Source organism: Panthera onca, chromosome B4 (genome assembly GCF_046562875.1).
Source record: "Panthera onca isolate mPanOnc1 chromosome B4, mPanOnc1 haplotype 2, whole genome shotgun sequence".
NCBI classification, from domain to species: Eukaryota; Metazoa; Chordata; class Mammalia; order Carnivora; family Felidae; genus Panthera; species Panthera onca.
This window is the reverse complement of record NC_138345.1, coordinates 39,289,059-39,312,374: the sequence shown is the minus strand read 5'-3', so window position 1 is coordinate 39,312,374 and position 23,316 is coordinate 39,289,059. Positions and strand designations below refer to the sequence as shown.

The window sequence follows — 23,316 nt, the reverse complement described above, 5'->3', positions numbered from 1 at the left end:
ATGCAAATCAAAACCACAATGAGATATCACCCATACCTGTTAGAATGGCTAAAATCAAAAACTCAAGGAACAATAGGTGTGGACAAGGATGTTGAGAAAAAGGAACCACCATGCCCTATTGGTGGGAATGTAAGCTGGTGGAGCCACTGTGGAAAACAGTTTGAAGATTCCCCAAAACATTAACAATTAGTATTACCACAGATCCAGTATTTCCACTACTGGGTACTTACCCAAAGAATACAAAGATACTAATTCAAAGGGATACATGCACCCCTTTGATGATTATTGCAGCATTATTTACAACAGCCAAATTATGGAAGCAGCCCAAGTGTCCATCAATAGATGAATGGATAAAGATGTGAGATATATACATATATATGTGTGTGTGTGTGTGTGTGTGTGTGTGTGTGTGTGTGTGTGTAACGGAATATTATTCAGCCATAAAAAGAATGAAATCTTGACATTTGCAACAACATAGATGGAACTAGAGAGTATAATGCTAAGTGAAATAAATCAGAGAAAGACAAATACCATATGATTTCACTTATTTTTGGAATTTAAAAATCAAAACAAATTAACAAAGAAAGTAGAGACAAAACAAAAACAAAAAACAAAAACAGACTCTTAACTATAGAGGATAAATTGATGGCTACCAGAGGGGAGGTGGGAAGGGGAATGGATGAAATAAGTGAAGGGGATTAAGAATACACTTATCATGGTGAACACTGAGTAATATGTTGAATCACTACATTGTATACCTGAAACTAATATAGCGCTGTATGGTAATTATACTGGAATTTAAAAAAAATTGTTAATGGTAAATAAATAAATAAATAAAATGTCGCTATTCACAATATGCTGGAAATTTCATCCTCTGCAACTATTTAAATTTATGATAAAAATGCTAGGTGTCAACTCAAAAATGTACAGAGGGGCACGTAATTCCAAAAATATTTTAGGGAACATCCAACAGCAATAGTAAGTATTCAGGCCACTGCCCTACAGCGAGTCTGATGCAGCCCCATGTTTCAGAGTGTAAGCTGACCACCCTGTGGGACCTCAGTCCTCCTCCTCACCTCCATGATGCAGGCTAGCTGCTCTACTTCATTCTCCCCAGGAAACAGAGGGTAGCCCGTGTACAACTCAGCCATGATGCAGCCCAGGCTCCACATATCAATGGCCATGTTGTAGGGATGGCCTAGAATCACTTCTGGGGATCTGTAGAACCGGCTTTGGATATAGGTATATACTGTGAGGAAAGAAAGAGAGCCATCATGTAAAATCCTCCTCTCCAAAACACGCTCCTCCAGGGCACCTTCTCATGTGAGGGCCCAGGATAACTAACACTCCCTACCACTTTTCACTCTCTCAGCTTGGCAGGGAGATGGAAGTACAGCCAACCAGCACATCTGAGTCACACTGCATATTTAATCTCATCTCTCAAAATAAATAAATAAACTTAAAATTAATATAAAGCTAAATTTTCAACTATCATGTGAATTTGGGGTATAAATTTTCTTTTTTTTATTTTTAAAAAATGTTTATTTATTTTTGAGATGGAGACAGACAGAGCATGAGCGGAGGAGGGGAGAGAGAGAGAGAGGGAGACACAGAATCCGAAGCAGGCTCCAGGCTCTGAGTTGCCAGCACAGAGCCTGACGTGGGGCTCAAACCCATGAACTGTAAGATCATGACCTGAGCTGAAGTTGGACACCCAATCGACTGAGCCACCCAGGTGGCCCTGGGGTAGAAACTTTCTGAAAGTATTGTGATTTGCCAAGGGAAGAGGCATATTAAAATGGAAAAAGAAATACAAAATGCAGACTCTTCTAATATGTATTGAATATATTATGTGCATTGCATAAAGTATAGAAGGAAGACCCCAACAAAATCTGAACAAATGAAGCCAGCAGAAGAAGACAGTACTGTGGGGAGCCTAGATTTTACAGTGGTAGGAGAAATGGGACGTTATAGTGTTTCCACATGCTGTTATAGGGGTGGGACAGGGATTCTGCGGTCACTTCTCTGTTGTTTGCATTGGTTAGAGAAAACAGGTAATAATTTTGTGATTTAAAATACAATAAAGATAGGGGTGCCTGGGTGGCTCAGTTGGTTAAGCATCCAACTCTTGGTTTCAGCTCAGGTCATGATCTCATAGTTCGTGGGTTTGAGCCCCACATCAGGCTCTGTGCTGACAGTGCAGAGCCTGCTTGGGATTCTCTGTCTCCCTTTCTCTGTGCCCCTCCATTTGTGCTCTCTCTCTCTCTCTCTCTCTCTCTCTCTCTCTCTCTCAAAAATAAGTAAATAGCCATTAAAAAATAAATAAACAAAATAAATACATAATAAAAATGACTTTTATACTCTGCCTGCTTCCAAAATGGATTTGATGTACTTTGCAATCAAAGTACATATACGCACAGCATAGTTCTTTAAAAATTGATTTAATGAACAGTTATATAATCCTTAACATGTGCCAGGCACTATTCCAAGTGCTTTGTACAGAGAACCGTTTCAGTCCTTACAACAACCCTATGAAGCAGGTACTATTATTGTCCCCATCTAAAAATGAGAAAACTGAGGCATACAAAGATTCAAGAAATAATTAGAGCTGGGATTTGAGCTCGGGATGTTTGAGTCTATATTGGCTAAAATAAAGATAAAAGGAAGTCAGAAAATATGTAAAGGGGAAATGACTATCTGAAATAAAGGATAGGATCATTATAAATTCCATTTGGAGCATCCTGGCAGCCAAGACAAGAGGTTGCATGCTTTTGTAGCTGAGAAGAGTAAGCAAATGAGTGCTTTGTGGGAGGCATATTGTTTTCTAGCTGGAATTTCTTTGGGGTTCCATACATAAATTGTAAAGAACATGTGTCTTCAAAAGTAGTGCTGCAAAATATTTGGAAACAGCCATCTTTCAGGGGTTTTTTTCAGCCTCTGATGAAGAGGGTCCTCTGATATCTCCTGCCACCATGAAAGCTGGTCCCAAAGTCCCCCTTTGGTGGGCCCTTAACCCAGTCTGTACATATTTGCAATCACTGCACCTGTCATATTACCTGTATCTTTGTTTCTTCCGCTGAACTGTAAGCAAGCAGAGCACAGAACATGTTGGGTTTATTTTGTTGTTCCTGTGCCCAGAACAGTAACAGACACATAGAAGATACTCTAAGTGTTTGTTAAATGGTACATGTTCTTGCCATCAAATTTGATAAAAGTCAAAAGAAGAGACACTTAAATCAAGTTCAGTGAAGTTTATGCAAATGTGCTCCAGGGATGCTTTCTGGATTCTAACCTGGAAAAAATATAGTCTACAGAGCCTAGGGCAGTGAATCCCAAACCTCAGAATGGCTATGTACTCTAAAATGCAGACCCCTGGGTGTTCCCCCAGAAATTTAGGTTCGGTGCATCTGGGGTGAGGCCCTTGGAGCTGTAATTTTTTAGAGGCCTCAAGTGATTCAGATATACATCTGGTTAGTTTGGGGACCCAAGGCACTAGGATAATTCCAGATTCACAGAATCTGAGTGCTGCAAAGGACCCTTATGGTATTTGAGTCCGATCTTCTCATTTTGTAGATCAGGAAACTTAGAGAAGTGAAGCACCTTGTCCAAAATCATTCTTGCAATTGTTGTGACTGAGCCCAGACTAGAACCCAGGTGACCTCGCGTGGGAAGTACTGTTTCAGTAAGGGAAAGAACTCACATTAGAAAAATTCAGACAAAGGGGCCAGAATGGGCTTACCTTTCTGGTGTTCATAACAACTTGATCCAAAGTCAATGACCTTAACAGAGACTTGGCCCTTTTGGTATAACACTATATTCTCCTAGAGAGAAGAAGAAAGACGTAGTTAGGTTTTAAAAACGTTGCTCTACACACTCTGTTTACCTGAATGCCTGCCATCTTCTGGGACCCAGTTCAAAATGTGACCACCTCCAAGTGGGCCTCCTCCCATGCCTTCTCCAAACACCATGTTCTCCCCATTCCTCTGACTTCCTATTCAATTTGTGGTCTGCACCTCTTGTTTGGACTCAGTATTTGCTGCTTTTAAGTATTTCTTTTGCATAGATTTTGTCTCTTTCTGCATATAGAATGTGTAATTCCTGAACACTGTGGTTTATTTTTCTCTTCTTGGCACCTGGTTCTATCCCTTGCTTGCATAAGGTCTTAGAAATATCACTGACAATTTAATGTTTCCATTAAGTGCTCCACCAACATACTGATATATCAGTAATGGACAAAAAAAAAAAGGGCAATAATTTAATTCAAGTTGTGATTCTTTTGTTAACTTTGGGGGCAATGTGAAACCAACATCCCAGGAGAGTCATGGTTAAGCAAGCAGAGCTTATGGACTCTTAGAACATGAGGGTGTACTACCTAAAGGCTAGAAGATTAAAGTCCCAGTCATGGCTTCATGGATCTCAATATCAGATGGATTGACGATTATGAATATCAGATTAATTGCTTGCTTACTGAGTTCCTTAACTTTATTGATATGGCATAGCAGGCTTGGTCTAAAGCCTCTGGCACCACAAATTAAGAAAGTACAAACTTAGTCCATAATATCTGTTCTAGACAATATCTATATAACTTGAAGAATTCAATCAGCAAGTGTTTAAGAAGCAGACATTTCCAGTGTGTCTGCATCCCAATGGAAAGTCTCCTTAACTAAATGGGGCAGGCCTTCCTACCATATTGACAGAAACAGCTCTATAGAAGGGATGGATGCATCACAGGTCATTGAAACTAACCTTTGAGTACATAAGAATTAACTCCCTGATTCTTGATCCACACTCATCAAGCACTCTCCTGGTTGCATGTGTACTTTTCTACTGGGCACATATATTCTAGGTTACTATTTCTCAAGTAAACCTATTATGTCATGTCAATTTCCTTAGTAAGAGTCAGTACCCTAAGCCCAAAGACCATGGATCTTGCAAAGCTTAAATATGGAGAATAAATCAATGTATCACTATCCGGTGAGACTCCACCAGTAAACCCTGAAAGAACAACCCTATCTTGTCAATATTTAATTTTAAAAATATCTCACATTTACCTGATGAGTTTCTCCAAAGAGTTAAAGATAGAACTGCTTTATGATCCACTAATTGCACTACTGTGTATTTACCCCCAAAATACAAAAACACTAATTCAAAGGGATACATGCACCCCTATGTTTATAGCAGCATCATTTACAACAGTCAAATTATGGAAGCTGAGTGGATAAAGAAGATGTGGTGTATATATAAGCAATACAATATTATTCAGCTATAAAAAGGAATGAAATCTTGCCATTTGCAACAACATAGATGGAACTAGAAAGTATAATGCTAAGTGAAATAAGTCAGTTAGAGAAAGACATATATCATATGATTTCACTCATATGTGGAATTTACGAAACAAAACCAATGAGCAAAGGGAAAGGAGAGAGAGAGAGAGAGAGAGAGAGAGAGAGAGAGAGAGAGAGAGAGAGAAACCAAGAAACAGGCTGTTAACTATAGAGAACATACTGAAGGTTACCAGAGAGGAGGTGGAGGGGGATGGGTGAAATAGGGGATGGGGATTAAAGAGCACAATTATCATGATAAGCACTGAGTAATATATAGAATTGTTGAATCAATACATTGTATATTTGAAACTAATATACCACTGTATGTTAACTATACTGGAATTAAAATTAAAAACTCAAAAATTTTTAACTGTTTTGGGGGTGGGTGAGGAGAAGGGAATGAGGAAAAGTTAAGGGATATTTAAATATTTGTGAGGGTCATACTGTTTCTGGAACCAGTTCCTGACCCCACATTTTCACACTCTTATACCTTTCCCCTAGCTACCTGTACTCCTCCAGTTTGCAATCATTAATTCTTCTAACAAGCATTAATTTGTTGCCTACCATTATTATTGTCAGGTACCATGTCAGAGCCTGGGAATAAAATGGTGAGAAGACATGGTCCCTGACCTTGGGGGAGCTTGCAGTCAGTGGAAGATAAAGAAACCATTCCTACATAGCAACCAGTGCAATAGTAGAGCTAAGTACAGAATACCAGCAGGACCTGTGAGAAGGGCACATCCTTTTGGAACGGAGGAATTGGTCAGAGATTTGCTGTACCCTTAAGACCACTTCAGAGTAGAAGGGACAGAGTCAGGATTTAGTACAGCAGTGCTCCATCTCTCTGCATAAAACGTCTCTGTATACCCTTAAGCCTTTCATAGGAAAGCCCTCAGACCTTCCTGTTCCTTCCTGTCTCGGTGATGCCACATCTCTCTGCATTGCCTTGATACCTGTCCCTTAATCTTTACTGCATCATTCTTGGTTTACATAACGTATAAACATAACTGCTTGGCTTCCACCCTGAAACCTTGGCCAAACAGCTTCCCAGTTTCCACTGGAGAATAGAACAGGGAAGTTTCTGAGGGTGGGAAACAGCTCCCTCGACAGGACAGAGCTTGTACTCACAGGCTTGAGATCACAGTGAATGATTTTCTCTACATAAAGCATTTGCAAACACTTCAAAACAGAGAGGGTGAAGCGCCGAACTATTGACAGACTGAAGCCTTGAAAGCTATTATTCTTCATCAGCTCATACAAGTTGATTCTGGAAAAGAGAGAGAGTGATGTGTATGTATCAGTGCAAAAGGTATAATACTTACTTTGAACCCGCAAACCATCCCATATCACTTGATTTCCCTCTGGTAGTAGGCAAGTCTTAGACCAGGAGGCAAGACTTTTGTGTCGTATAACCTCAATTTTCCCTTTGATTCATGGTGGATCCAATGTGAAGCCCAACTGTGCTGGCCTCTCTGATGTCCCCTTGTTTCTTATGTGGCAAGGTCATTAAACCACTTTGTTACACATGTGGGTGTTAAAAGGTTGGACCAAACTTCTGAAATATTCATAGCTTCTTAGGCCGTTGGAAGGAATCTAGAAAGCCCAACACCCAACAAAGTGGCCACTCCTGCCCCAAATTGACAAGGCTATCTAAAGACATCAGGTTCCTGACAAGTAAGGGAAAAAGAGAGTGGGCAGATGGGGGCTGAGGCAAAATGGAGAAGCCCGACCCTATCTAAAGTGAGCCTGGCTGCTTGGTCCCATCTGACAGGGTTTACTGTTGCTAGATTACCCTAAAGTTTTTAGACAGGCAGAAGCCTGCACTACTGTATGGAAGTCTGCTCTATTATATGAAATATGCTGACTTACAAATGTTGGAAACAAATGCAAAGCATTTTAACAAGAAAAGCGTATCCACGGGCTGCTAGTTTGTGACTCTGCAAACCTCAGTGATTTGGGGAGAGGTGGGAAAGAAAGGGCATGATCCAGAAACAACTCTGCATCAACTTCTTCCTAGTTTCCAATCTTCCATTCCTAAGCCTTCTCTAACACTGGCAGTATTTAGGAAGCTGTTTATTCTTGAGGGGTACAGATAAGATGTGAAGCTCCAGCCTCATCCTGACTGGCTGTGTGACCCTGGGAAACTCCCAGCCCCTTTGGTCTTTGGATTCTCCCTCTGCACACCTGCCCCTCCCGACCTCTCAGGGCTCTTTTAAGAACAATGGCATCTAACTGTGTACTGTGCCTTTCTAGGCAGCCTGGCTTGTCCATTTTGACGCATGGAAGATAACTCATCTCTGCCTACTGGAAAGCAGAGCACATTCCGCACTCATCAGAGATGGTGAGAAGGGTGCCATCCTTCCCTCTGACTCAAATTTAGCTGGTTCCCAGAATTTCACTGACAGCAATGGTGTCCTGGGGGCCCCAGGCTACCAGCTCAGTGAATCCCATAACACTGGGCCTCTGAGAGCCTACCCCAATTATCCCCCTTTGCTAAATGCACTCTGGGTTTCTGGTTTTGTTCAGATTGTGAAATACGGTCTTCTCAGAGAGAAAAGTAATCAAACTAGCATGCCCTTCCAATTAGCACACCCTTCCAGTTCCAATATTCAGCAAGGTGATGCCAGTCTATTTCAGTCAGGTTCTGTTCCCTGCCCCAAAATATCTGCTCATATCCTTATTTTCTCAAAATCATAGTTCTTTCCCTATGCTGAGCAGCTAGCTGCCTGTCCCCTTGGTTTCCAACCACTGCACCACAGGATTATAAAGCCAGTGAGTGGAGACATGGACAAGGACAGTCCCTTTCAACATATCTAAGTTTCAGTCTTGAGGGCAGGGAACTTGTATTGGTTATGTCACCCAGTTTGTCACCCAGAGCTTGTGCAGCACAGCCAGGGTATGCTGGCAGTTGACAGGCATGACTGAGGGATAGGGTGAGATGGGTAGCTTTAGGTCCAGCTCTTTGCTCCTTGGCTTTCTAGATAACTGAGTGGCCATTATGTCCACTCTAGTTGTTAAATATTCACACCCAGAAAAATCTAGTGTTCTGACCTCAAAGTTTTTCTTCTGTCAATTTAAGCAACTTTTCAAAAGAAAATGAATTAAAGAGGAAAAGCAGCTGACCCCAAGAGTTCAAAGGTGATGCAGAGATGATTGCGAAAATAGAAAAAGTCTTTCATGTGCACCACATTGTAGGTGTTGTCTTTGTCCTTCCTTCTGAGAGCCTCCAGGATCTTCAGCTCCACCAGTGCCTGGTGGTGAAATCTGAAGGGGTCATGGAGTGGCAGGGAGGGCAGACAATGGGGACAGAGGACACAGTGTTATGTCATGCTGCAGCAGTAAGCCCCTTTCCCGAGCCTCTCCCCATCTCCCCAGCAAGACTGTCCAGAGGGGCAGAAAGCACTAAAAGCTCCACACTCTTGCCCCCTCTTTGCCCCATCGTGGAATCAGATAGGTAGAGAGAGAAAGAGGAAAAAGATGAGGAAGATCAGAAGAAAAGGCAGAGTCAGGAAGGGTTGGCATTATGAAGGGGCCAGAGTCATGCAGGCAACCCCCCCCCCACCCCCGCCCACCATGGTCTATGCCATCTGCCAAGCCACACCTCTTCTTGTTCCTGATGATTTTCAAGGCCACCAACTCATTATTTTTGTGATCCAAGCACTTGGCCACCTGTCCAAAGGACCCTTTCCCGATCATCTCCAAAACCTCATAGCGGTAGGCAATGTGGTCATGCAGGACCTGCAGAAGCCAGGCCAGAGTGAGGAACAGAGCCATAAACTCTGGGACTTCCCTCACACTGGGGCCCCTGAGTCAGCTAAGGGCTGACTCCTAGAGGGAACTTTCTGAACTGCCAGGCATTGGTGCAACTCCCACCCTCCTCCCATTGCTGCTGCAGTGGTTAGGTTGTTGCCTAGATCCCAGGCTCCACATGTGGTGCCAGGAAAATCCCACAGGTTCTATCTGTCATACAGTGCAAAGAACATTGGATGGTCTTCAGAAAACTTGGGTTCTAGTCCCAGTTCTGCTACCACCTCTAGTTTTCCACATGTGTGGAAACCTATAAAGCAAGAGGATTAAACAAAGTGGCTCTAAGGTCGCTTCCAATTTAGACATTTCCTGATTCTTGAATGCAGTTGAGCAGCAGCTTCAGTGTGGAGGAAGTTCTCTTTCTTTCCCCTGATGTGTCTCCACCAATCAGAGAAGGCTTCGTGTCTGCTCTGCCTCCTTCTGGTCAGATCTGGTTCTCCTCTTGACTCATCCAGATTTAATTCTAACTTGGAGTTAGCAGTACAGAACTAGACTCTTTCTCAACCAAGAGGAGGAGCATTTTTCAAGACCCAGAATCACCCATGTCCCTTCATGGGCTGCAAACTAGAGAACAGATATTTATTCACAGCAACAGGAAACCTTCAATTAAAAAGACTTTATCTGTGTGTCTTCAGACAAGTCACTTACTCACTCTGAGCTGAGTGCCCTCATCTGTAACTGAAGGTTCTGGATAAGAACCTCTAAGGCTCACTCTGGAAAACAGTATGGAGGTTCTTCAAAAAATTAAAAATAGGACTACCCAATGACCCAGCAATTGCACTACTAGGTATCTATCCAAGGGATACAGGTGTGCTGTTTTGAAGGGGCACATGCATCCCAATGTTTATAGCAGTGCTATTGACAATAGGCATGTATGGAAAAAGCCTAAATGTCCATCGACAGGTGAATGGATAAAGAAGATGTGGTATACACACACACACACACACACACACACACACACACACACACACACACAATGGAGTATTTCTTGGCAATCAAAAAAGAATGAAATCTTGCCATTTGCAACTACATGGATGGAACTAGAGGGTATTATGTTAAGTGAAATTAGTCAGAAAAGGACAAATATCATATGTCTTCACTCATATGAGGAATTTAAGATACAAAATAGATGAACATAAGGGAAGGGAAGCAAAAATAATATAAAAACAGAGAGGTAGACAAAACATAAGAGACTCTTAAATATAGAGAACAAACAGAGGGCTGTTGGAGGGGTTGTGGGAGGGGGAATGGCTAAATGGGTAAGGGGCATTAAGGAATCTACTCCTGAAATCATTGTTGCACTATATGCTAACCAACTTGGATGTAAATTTAAAAATTTATTTATTTATTTATTTATTTATTTATTTATTTATTTATTTATTTATTTATAAAAAAGAACTTCTAAGGCTCTGAGAATCCCTGATTCCTAGTTTTACATTCATGAATTTGGGAGAGGTGAAAGACAAATGTTTGTGTACAAGTTCTCAGGATGTGCTTGTGATTCTGTGGTGGTGATTTGTTCATACAGCAGGAATCAAGATCATGAATATGAACAGGTACAACTTTACTAATATGTGGAAGTGGACTACTCCACCTATAAAGGTCTGTCATAAGAATGTACAGGGAAAGGGAAAGGGACAGGTTCTGCACATGTTGGTGTAAAGGTATTTGGTATATATTTTATACAGGCCACCAGTTTGGATATATCATAATTATTTGTCTACATGTCAACTTTGACAATGATTGTCATCACTTGAGGCCAAGGATCAAGTTGTACTCATTTTTATTGTTCCCTTCATATTTCCAGAGTCTAGCAGATGCCCCAGCATGGTAGGTTCTCTCTCAATAAATAGGTATTAAATTAACACTTGCTGACAAAATAGAAATGAGAATGCAGTGGGCTGCTTGTTTGGGAATTTAGCTCAGTGAATTGTCTATTTGTATGTGTATAATGTAATGAAGATGGAGATTTTGAGTGTACAGTGAGCATATGTTATCCCCCTTCCTGCTTCCACCAGTAACATAGCTGCCTAAGATTTAAGACTGAGGAACTGAGTTTCAGTGAATTAACTTAAAGGTAGTGCTGGCATTGCTGGGGAATTTCCCAGAGATTCTATGCCCGGGTAGGAGGGTGGGCAGGGAAGGGGTTGAGGATATCTGGATGAATTGGAGGTAAGGTTTACATTGGTGATTCTTGACCAAGGATCCATTATTAACCTATCCCTCTTTGAAACTTTGTGTATGTTCAGGGTGCCTCTTCTGGGATGAGGACTGATAGCTTTTGTCAGACTCCTAAAGGGATCCTTTGCCTAAAAATGTTGAGAACCAGGGCACTAGATAGAGGATGTGTGCTAGAAACTTTAAATCCATCCTTCTCAGAGTGTGGCCCAAGAAACAGCAGCATGGACATCACCTGGCAGATTTTGAGAAAGGCAAAATCTCAGGTCCCATCCCATACCTGCTGGATAAGAGCCCACATTTTTAACAAGATCTCTAGGTAATTTGTGTACATAGTAAAGTTTGAGAAACACAGCTCTAAATACTCTTAAGAAGTATGTCTCTTCTATGAAGCCTCACAGACCAATCTTGTCTCCTTTAAATGTAAATGAGTTGTGAGAAAATGACCAGAGAAGGAAATTCCCAGCAGCCCAAAAACCTAATGGACTAAGTATCACACACATCTGGACATCTTCAGAAGTGGACATTTCTTTCCAAAGCAAAAGAGACACTTTTCACCGCCCAGATTTCACCTTCAGGCTGGTAAGAGGCACTGTCCTGAGGAATTCTCAGATACAATCAGAAAAGGAGGAGAGATTCATCTTTGCTAGGATCCATCTTTGGAAAACTGAAGAAAGTTGAGCATTAGGGACCAGGGGCTACAGTGACAAGAAATTTTTTTTTTTTTGGTTGTGAGTAAATGGCAATTAAAATAAAATAGAAACAGGTCCATGTGTGGACTTGTATGGAAGACCCAAAAAAGAGAATGCTGGGAAGAATGCATCTTATTCCATGGACTCTGGTCTTTCCAATGGGTCCAGGTTTGTGCACAAGAAGAGCTTGTGGGAATTTGCCAAGGATGCAAATCTGTTACCCCAAATACTCTTGGAGAAATCAGTATTGACAGCAGAGTAGTTGTTATATTAATTACATGTTTTCCCATTTTTAAACATGGCATGTTCCCATTTCCCATTTTTAAACATGGCATTTCTTTGGTTTAGAACCTACTAGAATCCTTCAGGATGCCTAGTCCAAGGTATATTGGCACCAAATGCTATCAAATACCCCACACCTTTTTCCTTTCCAGATTACCTCTTGTCCCCAAGCCCTAGGCCCCTGGAGATACCATGATCTACTCCCCTGTCACCTTCATATAGGAGCCATGTTCATCATCAAAACTCGTTTTGCTGAACTCAGGAGTCACGTGGAGCTTCTTTGCTTCCAGCCCCAGGAACCACAGCTCCGTGTAGCCCAGGATCTCACTTTGTTCATAAGAAGACAGCTGGTTCTTAAAAAACTTTAGGGCCTCTGTGTGAAAGACACTATCATTGTCAGTTGAGGCAACAAGGGGATTTTCCCAGAGGGCTGATGATGGCACCCCTTCCAGCTCATGAGTCAGTCACTCTTTTCCTCAACTAGATGGCTTACTAAGGATCATGTGTCTTTAATCTCACAGGATAAAAATGTAAAGGATAAATGCTAAGGTGTCATATTCATTTCAACAAATCAGGAGGGAAACACAAGGGAAGGGAAAGGGAGAATTTAGACCTCAAAAAGCTATGAGTTGCAGCAGCATGGTAAAAATTCCAGACATAAACCTAGTGTCAATAATAGTATGTAGTTATGGCAGCAGTTTCCAAGTTAATATGGTTTGGGGCTACACAAATGGTTTATCCTGGGAGGGTTTGCAAACTATGACTTCAAGGACCCGACAGGTAGTTTAAATGCAACTTTAAAGGGGCCCAGGAGATATTCCCACTCAAATCTGCAGCTAAGCCAATGAGTACCTCCAACTACAAGGAAGGAATGTGTGTTCACTCTTCTCTAACCCTCACTGATTGCCAGACCCCATCAGGTGTTTGGTGTTTGGTCTGAGGGCAGGTGGGGTAGGAGAGGGAACTGCTGGAAGGAAAAAAGACATGAGAGAGAAAACCTGTGTGAAGGGCAGTCATGTGAAAGCTGAAAATGGCATATTCTTAGCTCAGAAGACAGAACCATGACCTAAGAGCACTAGGAGCAGATATCAGCTCTGTAAAGGCAGAACTAGCTCAGAACTGAAGTGATGTGCTCATGGATGGTTCCCAAGATTGTTTAAGAAGAAGGACAATAATTTCAAAGCTGCAAGTAAAGAGCTCTAAGCATTGGATAGTGTCGGCATAGTGGATGTTGGTTCTCCTCCTTTGAATTCTAATAGAGGATGAATGTCTGAACCTTGTGAGAAGTCAGGCTCCTGGCCAAAAACTGATGTGTGATTTTTCTGGACCAACACCTGGAAGCTAAGCCCTCCCCACCCAGTTCATCTTGTGACACCTTGGCCATCTAGAACCAGCCCCCACTATACTCTGCTACCACTCCAGAGACATACCTGCTGCTGTCAGAGGCACCTTGTGCTTTCTTGGTGGTTTCTCCTCTGGCTTGGGATCTTGGGTTTTAATGCTTGAATGGAAAGGCATTTCTGAAGTCTTGAGCTCAGAAGCTGACATCTGATTGTGAGTCTGATTCTCCTGTCCAGACAAAGAGACTTGAAATAAAGGACTGCTTAGACTTCTCCTGGGTGTCACCAACCATTTATCAGACCAAGGACACCCACATCCAGCCAGACTCTTCTCCTTCCTTCCCATGGAGAAAATGGTAATTATGAGACATTAGGTTTTCTCAATCTTCCTCTCAAAGGAATCAATCTCATGATTCTCTGTGAGGCCCATGCACATTACCATGTGTAGTTGACTACCCCAGTGACATCTTACTGCAGGAAGAAATGGAATAGTTTTTGTTGTTGTTTTTTTTTGTTTTGTTTTGTTTTGTTTTTATTTTTACTGCTGCTCGGGAGAAGGCCAGTTCCTAACTAGATAAAGTGACTTGACCAAGGGCACAAACACGTGAACTTATGTGTCTATAATACCTCTTTAACTTGGCACTTTCTCACATCTCATTTGGCCCTTACATAAAAAAAGGGGACACTGGAGGAAAACAATTATTCTGTATTCTTCTACCATTTGTACATCAGACATTTCATTCTTCCTTTCCACAAAGAATCCTCATGACAATCCTATAGAGAGCCCATTTTGATTAAAGAAGGTCAGTGATTTATTCGATAAGGTTTGCACTCATTGTAAGGGGTGAGAACAGGACTAGAGCCCAAATATTCAGGTGCCATTGTGCTTTCCCCACCATCCTAGGCCTTCATAAACTTGGTTGTAGACTGAAGTCACATCTTTAACCTGCCTGCTCAGGGCCAGGTCCATTGCCCTGTACTTACCTGATACAGCAAGGGTGGCTTTAGCAAGATTTTGTTGCTGATGTGTGGGAGGTTAACCATGTTCTTCTTCCCCTTGGTATCCACAAAAGGGAGTGAAGTAATGCTGGTGTTTGTATTCTATATAAGAAGGAAGTGGATAAGGTACAGACGCCTCAGGCAAGAAATCTATGTCTTCAGGGAGTCATTTCTCCCAGGTTTCCCACCAGAGCAAGAATGAGCCTAAACCAAATACAGGCCTAAATCTATTTTCAAAGCTCTTGTAGAGAAAAGTAGAGTGGAAAAGCATATGGGCTGTGGGTTTGAATCCCTTCTCCATCACGTACAGCTGTAGACCTTGAATGGGTGACACAACTCTTCCTTTAAGTTTTAGTTATCTCATCACTACCATGGGGACAAAAATGGGATCTACCTCATAAGGGTTTTGTGAGGTAAATGAGGCAACTCATGTAGAGCATTCCATAAGTGTTAGCCATTATTATCATCATTTCAATATCTTACCACCATAATATGGGGCAGTTCTTCCTGCTATATAATTTACATCTTCCTTGGTACAACATAAGCTCCCACCTCCTCTGCATTATTGATTTGACCTCACTTGGACCCCTGTCCCCATGCATTGACTGACTGATTTATTGATTATGAGAGGTAGTCTATCTATCTATCTAGTGAATAGCAACATTTAAAACTGTGTGGAGATGAGGCAATGGTGATGTGGATAGAGCATATGCATCATATTATGCTGAGGTGACCAAAAATGCCTCTGAAAAGCTACCCTGTAGCTGGGAAGCTATCCTACCTATCCTCATCCTTCCCTAGAGAAAACACACTAAGTATCACTTCCTACCTTAGGCAAGAGTCGAGTCATTCTGAGGTTCTTGATCTTGGGAGGTGGCTTCTGGACTTGAACCAAAGGCTTACACTCAACCTAGATCAAGTACAACAGTATTGGAATAGTGCTTAGCATGCTATTACCTCAAGCTGTTGAGACATATGTTTTGCTTCATTATCACAATCAAGATACACTTGAAGCCAGCTCTCCTGACCCCAAAGCTAGGAAGAGCTAAGAGAGGCTCAAGAAGTACTGAATGAATGTACAAATGAATGCATATAGAAACAAGTGTTCTTTCTCACAGTGCTTATCCTGGATTGAATTTTACTATGGTTTTCATACTTTTTTTAAAAATCCATAGAAGCCTTTCTTCAAATAAAATCTTAATTAGGCACCCTGGACAGGGGAAGAAGTAAAAGCTGAGCTGTTCTTTCTACAGAGAAGGAAATGCCCATAATCTTGCCAAGGGACTCTTTATGCCCTCAGAGTGGCTCTGAAGGTGCCCTAGTGGAACCCACTAGAATACAGAAGACCAGCCTGAACACCAGTGATTGATCAGAAGAGACTTCACATCTAGAAAGGGGTCTGGAGGAAAAAGACCAAAACAGCAGAGCTGTGTCCCCCAAAGGGTGGCAAGCACACAAGGAAAGTGTGTGACATAATTGTATATAATACAAGATAACAGTTATCTAATGGTTATGCATTTATTTTAGTATCCACGTAAAAACTATAGCACATTAAACCTGTAATTTTGTAGTTGTTACTATGTAAAATGATATTAAACTTTAAGGCAAAGACAAAAACAAAAACAAAGTGTGAGTGTTATGGAGATATGGCAAAAACCATGAAGGTGGCACTGAAATGACTAAAGTTTAGCAAAAACAGGCTACAGTTTGAATCTAGGTTCTGCTCTTTGAAGCAGAACTCATGGGTTCCCTCCTTCCAGCCCTCTTTTAGGGAACTGAATGACACTTACCCAAAGCTGAGACAAGCTGGTGCCAGATCCACTTCTATAAAATTTGGTATACTGGCCACATTGAAATAGGAACTGGGTACTTTAATATCATCCAGCATAGCTAAGCACTCTACAGAGCTATAATGAAGGGAACCATTTAGAATAGTACATCTTGACCTCCTAGAATAGGGACATGCTCTGAGGGAGAATGGGCTGCATAGCATGTCTCATAGCCTTACACCAAACTAATTTGATTCGTTAACATATACTAATGCAGGATTTGATTGTCTATTGAAAAGGCAATGATGCTATCTGAGAAAATACTGCAGTCACAAATCTCAGAGTCCCAACTTCTCATCAAATAAGTTTGTGGGACTAAAACTTATAACAATCACCAACAATTTCAAGCTAGCATTGAAAACAAGTTGGGGAGACTGGACAGAAAAAAATATATTAACAAAACACAACTAAATACCAAACAAAGGACATGAAGATTGAGTGTCAACAAAGAAGGAAGTCTTCCTTCCCAGGTGGATGTGAGGAGGCTTTGTGGAAAGGGTGTCGCTGGGCCTGGGCTTTAACTGGGAGGAAGGGTAGAGAGCATGTTCATTAGGTGAGACAATATCTGGGAATGCTCTGAGGGTTTCCACTGCTCATGCTGGGTAAGCTGGAGCAGAGGGTACACTGGATTGTGGAAGGCACTGAATGCTAAGGTAAGATATGTGATCTTTATCTAATGGGCAATAGTGAATCACTGACAGTTTGTAAGGCTGGGAGTTACATATGCAGAGCAGTATTTCAGAAAGACCCTTCTAGCAGCAATGTGGCATAAAATAACGATCAGACAAACTCTGAAATCAGACCTTAGTTTTAAATCCCAGCTCCACTACTGATTAGTTGTTTAACCTGGGGCAAGTTATTAACCTTTTTTTCATGTAATATGGAGATAATAACAGTACCATCTTCCTAGGGTTGTTGTAAGTATTAAATGAGTTCATACGCATAAAGTGCTTAAACCAGTGCCTTGTATAAGCCAAGGGTAAGTGTGTGCTAGACCTCATTGTCCTCTTTTGTAAAATGAAGAGTGATTTTGGTTATTTCTCATGAAACAAGAAAATCATGGACTTAGAAATGATGGAGAATGAGCAAGATGATGCTGAACTTAAAATGGTTAAAGGAATTGAAGATGTCTAACATGAGAGAAGATAAAATAAAATATCTTGGAGGTTAACAATTCTGATACTGCCATCATATACACTGGAATCAGATGACTAAATAAATGGACTACAGATGACAGGAACCAGGTTTCCCAATGTTGGACTGGAATTTATAGATAATCAAGATCAACATCAACATTATCACTATGTGATAATAGATTAGAGTTGGAGACATAAGTAGGAACTCATGTTTAACTCAATGTACATACAAATGGTTACACACAGTTATATTTATAAATATGTGTATATGCAAGGGTTAGTACATGTGCGTGTGTGTGTGCGCACACACACACACACACGCACACATTTCTTTGTTTTATTAGCTTGAGAGGTCCTAAAAGAAATAACACCCCAGTAGAAACAAGGGAACCTAACACTCACAGCTTGGTTTTTAATACCATTCTCCAGTAAAAGGAACCAAGCTCCTTAGAGAAATGATTGGTTTTAGGACTGAAAAAATGTACAAGATGAGCCTGGAGTATCTTCTAGTGACATAAAGTAAGGAAGGAGTAAAAAACCACAAAAACAATAACAAAACAAAACAAAAAAACACATTGATAAGAGTGTGTCAAAGGGGCATAGGAACCAGCTGAAAAAGTTCCCAATGGCCAAAGCTGGAACAATTGTAGCAACAAAATAGTGTTGGTTTGTAACACAAACTTTAAAGCAAATATCTATGAATCCATACAGATATAAATGAATGATTTAATAAAGAAATTGGCAGAAGAAAAGAAACAAATCTTCCATGCAGAAGAGTACCTAATATATTATACAGATACTCCACCACAGAGGGTGGGAGCACAACTCCCCACTTCTTAAGCTGTGCATAGTGGCTGGTTTCCCAAAAGTATAACAAGGAAAGAAGAGAACAAAAGCAACTTTACAGGAGAAACCAGACAAACACTACCTCGGCCAGGTAATCTAGTCAACATCAGCAACCATGAAGCATGTAGATAGTAGGTGTCATTGATATAATTTGATGAAATGGCATTTTGCTTTAGTGGTCTTCTTCCCAAAGCCTACAACCCCAATCACATCATGAGAAAAACAGACAAATTCTGATAGAAAGTCAACCCACAATATACGTGGTCAGTATTCCTCAAAACTGGCAAGGTCATTGAAAACAACCAAAGTCTGAGAAACTATCACAGCCAAGAGGAGCTTAAGGGGACATGACAGTGAAATGTAATGTGACATCCTGCGTAGGAACATGGAGTGGATAAAGGACATTAAGTGACAATTAAGGAAATCTGCCTAAAGTGTGGAGTTTAGTTAAAAATGTATCGCTGTCAGTTCATTATTGTAACTAAAATACCACACAAATAGAAGATTTTTAATAGCAGGGGAAACTGGGTGTGAGGTATGGAGTGGTATAAGGGAACTCTGTAGTAGCTTCTCAGCTTTTCTGCAAGTCTAAAACTGATCTTAAATAAGTATATTAATAAAACAAACAAAACCCCTGAGGGGAGGGGTGATATCAGAAGGGCTATTGCTTATGACTCAGTATGAACTTGCTCTACGTGATCTGAAGGATGGAATGAGGTCAAAGTGTGGGATTTATAGAGAGGTAGTTTCGAGTTCAATAAAAAGAAGGATTTTCTAGAGCTTAAATGGAACGGGAGTTCTTATGAGGTAGTGAGTTCTCCATCACTGGAAGTGCCAAGTCCACCTAATGAGCACCTGTGAGAAATGTGCATGGACTCGATGAGTGGGCAAGATGTAACCTCCAAAGTCCTATCTGTCTCAAGACTCATTCAAGTGACCCCTAGGAGTGCATCTTGAGTGCACCCGTCATTCTCTCATGGAACCAACGTTGAGGACCATCGTATAGAACAATGTTTCCCAACTTCGTCATACCACACCACACATAAAAAATTATATTTGTGTGACACTCTGGGGCAAAAAGAGGGGGCAGCTCATAGACAGACGCTACCAACACAGGGTTCCAGCTGCCTCAGGCTCATCTGCCCTGAGGGCTGCTGATCTCTACAACTGTGCACACCTCTACCAGTGTGTCCCACAAGTTTACAAACTTTCTGCTTGTTTGTCTCCAGCAGCTTCCTCGAGAGACACACGATGACCCATAACAACATTTCATTCTATCGTGGTATCCCCAGGAGGCAGGAAGAAGAGTGTGATCTCCCATATTCACAGTGGCAAAGCAGAATTTTTCCTTTAAGACCATGAGCTTTGTGGCACTGTTCTATGATCCCTGACTAACCTCTGAGCCAATGTAACAGGAATCTCTAACAGTCATGAGATCTATCTCCAAATTTAGCGTTCTCAGTGTAAAAAATGTTTTATTCACAGGGTACATAGCATAGGCAGTGACTCCTATGCTGTCTAAAACCTGGGCACTGGCCCAAAGCTAGAGAAGCCTCTGGAGGAGCCAGGAGATAAAAAGACAAGTTATCTGAGGATGCCACCAGGGCCCTTTCACGGCTTCTTTTTATGAGCATCACTGTTTTTGGAGGCCTTCTCAACAGCCAGGATTGAACTATGAAGCTCCTCTATTTTCCAAATTTCTTATACAAACATGTACTGCTTTTTTAATTTAAAAATACCGTTATTTAAAAACAATATTATAACAAAGAACTCTAAATAGTTCATTGCAACACTAGCAGGGAAAGGCAGTGACAATGGCAGGGGGCAATCTTTCCGTGAGAGCCTGAAACAGAATCGACCTGAGAAGACACTGTCAAGGAACCTGGACTCAGAGCCTCAGAGCATGGACACTGCACTGTACAGATCGAAAAAGGGAGGGGAACCCCCGTGTTCACAAGTGGGCTCAAGTTGCTAGGAGACCCCTGTGTTCACAAGTGGGCTCAGGTTGCTAAGATTCCCCCACGTCTAGGCCCATATTCAAATTGTGGGATTCTCCTGGGGTCTCCAGCTATTCTTGCTGTAACTGGGTAATGATCCAGAGGGTCTAAGCACTGCCCCAACATGCATGGTGAGAAGGCTGGTCGATCAGAAGCCTGGAGTCTCAAATCCTGACCCTAGGCCCCTCCTCCACCTCTCTTGTGTCTCTGTCTTCTGAACTAGAGACTCTTAGGTTCTCACACTTCTTTTGTTTTCTCAGCAAAAGAAAAAGGCAAATTCTATCTCTCTACTTTGCAAAAGCCACCTCACCTTTCTCAAATAAAAGCTGAGTTTGGCTTAAAAGCTAATTCGAGGAAGGTGGGAAAGCTGAAACCCAGCTGAAAGCTCCACCCCCCACCCACATCCCAACATTCAGGCAAAAGAGGTAACAGGTGCTAAACCATTCCAGTTGCTTATTCCTGTGACTTGCTCTCCAGGATTCTTCCAGGAACACCTAGGTCCTGCCTCCCAGGCCAGGAGGATATACAGAATCACAGAGTTGGGATGGACTTTACTGATGCATTCATTTTTAACATATTTACTGAGCGTATCTATGTGTCAGGCAGTGTGCTAAGCACAGATCACACAGTCCAGAGGTTTCAAATTTACTGAAAAGCTCTTAAAATGTAGAATCTCCATCCTGACCCCAGACTCCTTAGTGGTGGGGCCTAGAAACCTGTATTTTTTAAAAAGTTTCCCAAGTGAGTAATGTGCAGCCAGAACGGGAGCCACAATCTAATGCCATCCCCTCCTTGGGAATTCATCTCTTCCTGCCCTGAAGTTGGCTTTCTTTTATGTCCTTGATGTTTATGTTTCCTTTCTTATTTTTTGTGAATTCTTATCTCCCCTCAGCAAGAGTGTACGGCAACAAACATGAGGCCCCTCAAGAGTTTTCCCTCTGGATGGTTCATGTAAGGGGTCCCCACAGTGCCTAGCCATGTGTTAACATCCATGGCACCCATAGTCACAAGAGCCTGGACTGAGCTGAGACCACCTGCAGAGACAATCTTGCATTTTCTGGGTGTCTGGGATGGGGGCAGGGCGTGTCATCTTCCTTGCTGGTACAGTGGGATTAGCTATAGGCTGTTTCTAATGAAGGCTGCCTCTTCGTATGTTGTCACAGGGGCATGCCTTTGTTATAAATCTGGATTATTCAACACAAGCTGACTGCAGTAAGCACAACCTCCCACTTGCAGGACTGAATGAAAATATTTTCAAAAACTTGCAAATTATCATTTATGATTTCCTACCATGGGTGGCATAATTGTGTGAGAATGGAGATATCCCTCCAAGACTCTGCCCACCATATCCCTAGTTTAGGCACCTGTTGTAACGGTCTCCTAAGCACTACCCTGCCCCTTCCCCAATCCATACTCTACTGCCTAAGACCTCAGAAATTAAACATGAACCTCTGATCTTGTTGCTGCACTCCTTAAACCTCCCCAATGACTTCCTAGGGCATGGATGTCCTGGCATAGAAACCTTCCCAGCTTCATCCCTTGTCATGGCCTTGGCCCTGACCTTTTGGCTCCAGAAATAATGAATGCCTTGCAGTTCTCAAACACTTTGTTGGTTGCACATCTCAGCACTTCTGCTCCTGCTGTTTCTGCTTGGAATATTCTCTCGTTGCCCAGTTGTCACCTTCCTCCATTCCAAGTCCTTGTCATTTAACTTTGTCATTGTTCTTGAACTTCCAAGTTCAAGTCCCAGCCAAAGTGCCACATTCTCCATGAAGCCTCCATAGCCACTGCATGTGTAACTTTCCCACTACCCCATGCTTCATACTTGCTCTGACCACAGCACCTGCAAAGGTTTGTTACCCAAGGTTGTCTTACATCTGCCTTCTTCTGCCAGACTATGAGACCCTTTAATATAAAATCTGAGTCTTATTTCAGTGAATCCCAAGCCTAACATGGTATCTCACACATAGTAGTCACTTAAATATTTGCTAAAGGAAGGAAGGGAAGGAGAAGGGGCAGACTGAAGGAGCAGGAAATCCCTAGTACTTGTTCTCAAAGACTTGAGCTGACTCTCAGTCACCTGGGATGATGAGGGAGAATAAGGCGAGCTGAGGGCAAAGTACAGGCTAACAGCACCCTTCCACACCCAGGTGGGATATATGTGATATTCCTCAAACACCCATGGCTTCCCAAGAATAGGGGAAAGGAAAGAAAGTAAATGGTTGACTGACAGAGATCACAGTCATGCAGGATGGGAGTCTCCTTCGTTTACAGATAACTCAGTAAACTGCAAGAAAAAGGCAATTTTATCCATAGCCTAATATCCAGAAACCTATAGACTCTGTTTCCTGGAGCCCTAATATCACCCTCATCAAGAGGTAAGGGGGGGTTAAGTGCTTGCCATAGTGATATGAGAAACAAAGACAAATGAAAAATTAAATTTCCTTACTGCCTACAGCCCATGGACAAGTTCTTGAAACAAGCAGAGTGACCTTCCTCTAGGAGCTCAGCTGACTCGATGATGACGCTTTGCTAGGGGCAGAAGGGAACCTTGGCTTAATATTATCCTGACACCCCACCCCCTCAGGATCCTGTAAATCTACTTTAACATATACAAATTCCTTTGGAAACTTCTTTTATCTCAACTCCTCCAAGATTTATGCTGACAATCATACTCCAAGCTTATAGCCCCCTGATATACATCTGAAGGATCCCATGATGGAGGTTTTACTAAACAGTAATAAATGATGTCTTTCTAACAACAGCTAGCCCCTCAAGGTCCTGGAAACCTTGCTTCCAAAATCCCTTAGGTAATTATGCTGTCCCTAACCCCCTCCCAACCTGAAGGTATATAATCACTCTTCACAACCCCAGTGCAGCTCTTTC

At 41.9% G+C, this 23,316-nt stretch overlaps 1 protein-coding gene across 5 annotated transcripts in view; it reads right to left on the bottom strand.

The window, feature by feature from the left end:
• Nucleotides 1-23,316, bottom strand: part of DYRK4 (dual specificity tyrosine phosphorylation regulated kinase 4) — a 52,198-nt gene that overhangs the window by 13,129 nt on the left and 15,753 nt on the right. For 3 of the 5 annotated variants that reach the window (XM_060658651.3, XM_060658655.3, XM_060658653.3), the window contains 9 exons: nucleotides 15,452-15,532; nucleotides 14,608-14,724; nucleotides 13,714-13,852; nucleotides 12,496-12,656; nucleotides 8,926-9,062; nucleotides 8,448-8,588; nucleotides 6,453-6,591; nucleotides 3,740-3,821; nucleotides 1,077-1,249 (listed from right to left, as the gene is read on the bottom strand). In XM_060658651.3, the coding sequence (XP_060514634.2) occupies nucleotides 1,077-1,249; nucleotides 3,740-3,821; nucleotides 6,453-6,591; nucleotides 8,448-8,588; nucleotides 8,926-9,062; nucleotides 12,496-12,656; nucleotides 13,714-13,852; nucleotides 14,608-14,724; nucleotides 15,452-15,532 (1,170 nt within the window). The remainder of the gene's footprint in view (nucleotides 1-1,076; nucleotides 1,250-3,739; nucleotides 3,822-6,452; nucleotides 6,592-8,447; nucleotides 8,589-8,925; nucleotides 9,063-12,495; nucleotides 12,657-13,713; nucleotides 13,853-14,607; nucleotides 14,725-15,451; nucleotides 15,533-23,316) is intronic. The other 2 variants (XM_060658652.3, XM_060658654.3) reach the window with 2 other exon arrangements.